The sequence below is a fragment of the Limulus polyphemus genome, unplaced genomic scaffold (assembly GCF_000517525.1).
Source record: "Limulus polyphemus unplaced genomic scaffold, Limulus_polyphemus-2.1.2 Scaffold5273, whole genome shotgun sequence".
NCBI lineage: Eukaryota > Metazoa > Arthropoda > Merostomata > Xiphosura > Limulidae > Limulus > Limulus polyphemus.
This window is the reverse complement of record NW_013670883.1, coordinates 7643-10666: the sequence shown is the minus strand read 5'-3', so window position 1 is coordinate 10666 and position 3024 is coordinate 7643. Positions and strand designations below refer to the sequence as shown.

The following is a 3024-nucleotide window of genomic DNA, read 5'->3' as shown; positions in this document are numbered from 1 at the left end:
TCGAAACCCGGTTTCTAGCGGTGTGAGTCCGCTGTGCCACTGGGGGCATATAGCCCAATGTGGCTTTGCTATAAAATAAACCGTTTAAAATGCATTCTGGGGGATGTATTTCGAGGCTGTTTCTATTGATTTATTGCACCCCCCCCAGAACAACCAATCCCAGAGTGGCCTGACATACAACACACAGTTCTTATCCAATGAACTCAAACCACCGATGCTGTCATAATAATTCATATGAATATTCACAAACATAACATATATTTATATGTATCCTAATCGTGCCGAATTGTCCGTATTGAGTAATCGTATAAAATTGATTTTGACGTTTATTTTCAAAATCGAAATTTCGATTAACTGCTCGGCAATATTAGTGAGTTTAAACTTCTTTTCTTTTTTTGGCCATTGTATCAATCTTAAACATCAAAAATAGATCATCTTAATTTCGGAAAACTTTGCTTGCGATATACAGAAAGATGTTTTTGTTTTAAACACCGCAGATAAACAAAACACCTGTAATTGTTATGTAGACCAGCATTGTTGGATGGTCGGTTTGTTAACAGGGTGGTCACGTGGATTTTATTTATAAACCACACATTTGTGGAATCAAAAATTCAAGGTTAATACACCCGGATTAAAATTCGATGTCTCAAAGTGGGTTCCTCGTCTGTGAATGAAAAACATTTTAACCTGTTAATGATTGTTTTCATGTTAGTGCTAATTTCATTGCTTAAATCTGATTGGTCACCAAAAATAATTCATTTATAATTGAAGAGAAATACTGTATATCAAATTCGACGACGAGGAACTCGCCTTGAGACTAATAATGGTTGGAGACGGCTTGAATGGGTAATGAAGAAAAACTTTAATATAACAGCAAATGTACAACTTTTAGACAAGGTTTTGTCATCGTTAGGTTTTGTCGAAACGTTGTACATTTGCTGTTGTGTTAAACTTATATTAAAATTTTTCTTCGTTACTCATTCAAGCCATCTCCAGCCATCATTATTCTTTTTTTTTATTAAATGACTCACTAAAGTAAATTTCTCTTATCTCTATGTTAGCTTAAATTTATTTCTTCAGGCATAGATTGAAATACATTTGAAAGTCAGTAAATGTTAAATTTATACATATTATTAGATTAAAAATACATATGAAATCTAAATTATGAAACTATTTCACTAATTACATAAAATTAACAAAATATGCTTCTAAGATTATGCTAAGTTCGACAAAGAATACTAACAGGCCTATATGTAAAATCAGATTGGAAAGTGGATATTGAATTAAAAAAACATTTCCTAGCATGATTTTATTCGTGTAAAAAAATGATAATAAGTTGGGAATTAATAAATACTAAAAAAAATGCTTGCAAACTTAGAATGAGGACACATTATGTTACCTTAAGTTATCAAAGTTTGCTTTTGGTAATTTCTGAACCACCTGCCATAGAGCTTGGAGTCTGGCCTGTGGAGAGGTTATTCTACACATGGAGAAAAAAAAAACACTTACAATGAGAATAAAATGTAAATATCAAATATTTTACAGCTGTATTATATTACTAATAACATACTAGACAGTAAAAATACAGTTCTTAACCAATTTACAAAGTTCTTTAATTCCTTATTGATTCTAAGACTAGTATCAACTTGTAATAAACTTCTAATTTTACCTCTTTTCTAGAATATTATCTACAAAGATTAACAGAAAAGTGGAAAACATACTTTTTTTTATCGTATTTGGTTTTGTACGAGCACGAATTCAATAATGTGCATTTTTTGAGGTCATAACAGATGTTTAATTTTACTTGGTATTGGTGTGTAACAAATTTTTATAGAGTTCATTTCTTACAACTAAACCTTGTTATAGAACTTTATTTACTGTGATTGAGGGATTAACACTGAGTTCTCATGGACTTACAATAGTGACAGCATGACTTTTAAGTACATTATCTGTTACTTATAAGACAATTATACTAAAAGCTGTGATCCATTACAGGACAAAATGAAAATCAGGCCATTTTTGTATCCATCACACAGCCTTTCTTAAACATTATATAAAAAAAAAGGAATTTAAATTTTGTCCAACACCAACCTGACAGCCTCTATCCATTCTGGATACAGGTTGTACGTTAGCAAAGGCTCTGGTAGTTCTCGTAAGTAGGACTTCAAGGCTCCTATAACAAACCATAATAAACTAAGTGATATGTCTAAGTGATATATATAGAGGACAAAACACATTTATTTACACTTGTACATGCAGTAAATTCTTGACAAGGAATTATGAATCCTTGATCACCAGGTTAGATCAACTTTAGAAACTTGTATACCAAAAATATATGCGAATATATATGCGCATATATACGTCTCAAATAACAGAAACGCAAATATATATCATAATTGTTTGTTATGAATTTCGCACAAAACTTCATGAGAGCTGTCTGCGTTAGCTGTCCCTAATTTATCAGTGTAAGACTTTTACCAACAAATAGTGGCACTGACCGTCACACTATAACATCCCCACGGCCGAAAAAGTGAGCTTGTTTGGTGCAACGGGGATTTCTACCCGTGACCCGCAAATTGAGCACCCGAACCACCTGGCCATGCCGGGCCATATATATCATAAACCTGGTTTCAATATAATAGAAACATATAAATACTTGTGTATGGAAGCACATTATTTTAATATAATAGTAAATTGACAAACAATTACTTATAAGCATAATGACATCTTTTGACATTATGTTCACCAAAACACTTCATGATTCTTATAAATCATTTACTATTAAACATATGCACCCAGTTTCGTTTTTTTTTGGTAAAAACCTTAGATTTCATCTCTTATTTTCTCTACCCTAACACTAACCGTAAGAAAATCACTTGCAGAAAAAGTTTAAATGTATGAAATAAAATCAAAGTACGTTTTCTTTTCCATAATAGACAATTACAATTCTTCATCCTAACCATTTCACAATCTCTTTCATTTAATCTTATTCTTTAATTGCTCTCTCAAATGTGTTTAATTATT

At 31.6% G+C, this 3024-nt stretch overlaps 1 protein-coding gene across 2 annotated transcripts in view; it reads right to left on the bottom strand.

Moving 5' to 3' along the window:
- LOC106472356 (rho GTPase-activating protein 44-like) overlaps window positions 1–3024 on the bottom strand; it is an 18800-nt gene that overhangs the window by 9415 nt on the left and 6361 nt on the right. For both annotated transcript variants that reach the window (XM_013932994.2, XM_022400948.1), the window contains exons 7-8: window positions 2092–2173; window positions 1400–1480 (exon numbers count right to left, since the gene is read on the bottom strand). In XM_013932994.2, coding sequence (XP_013788448.2) covers window positions 1400–1480; window positions 2092–2173 — 163 coding nt within the window. The remainder of the gene's footprint in view (window positions 1–1399; window positions 1481–2091; window positions 2174–3024) is intronic.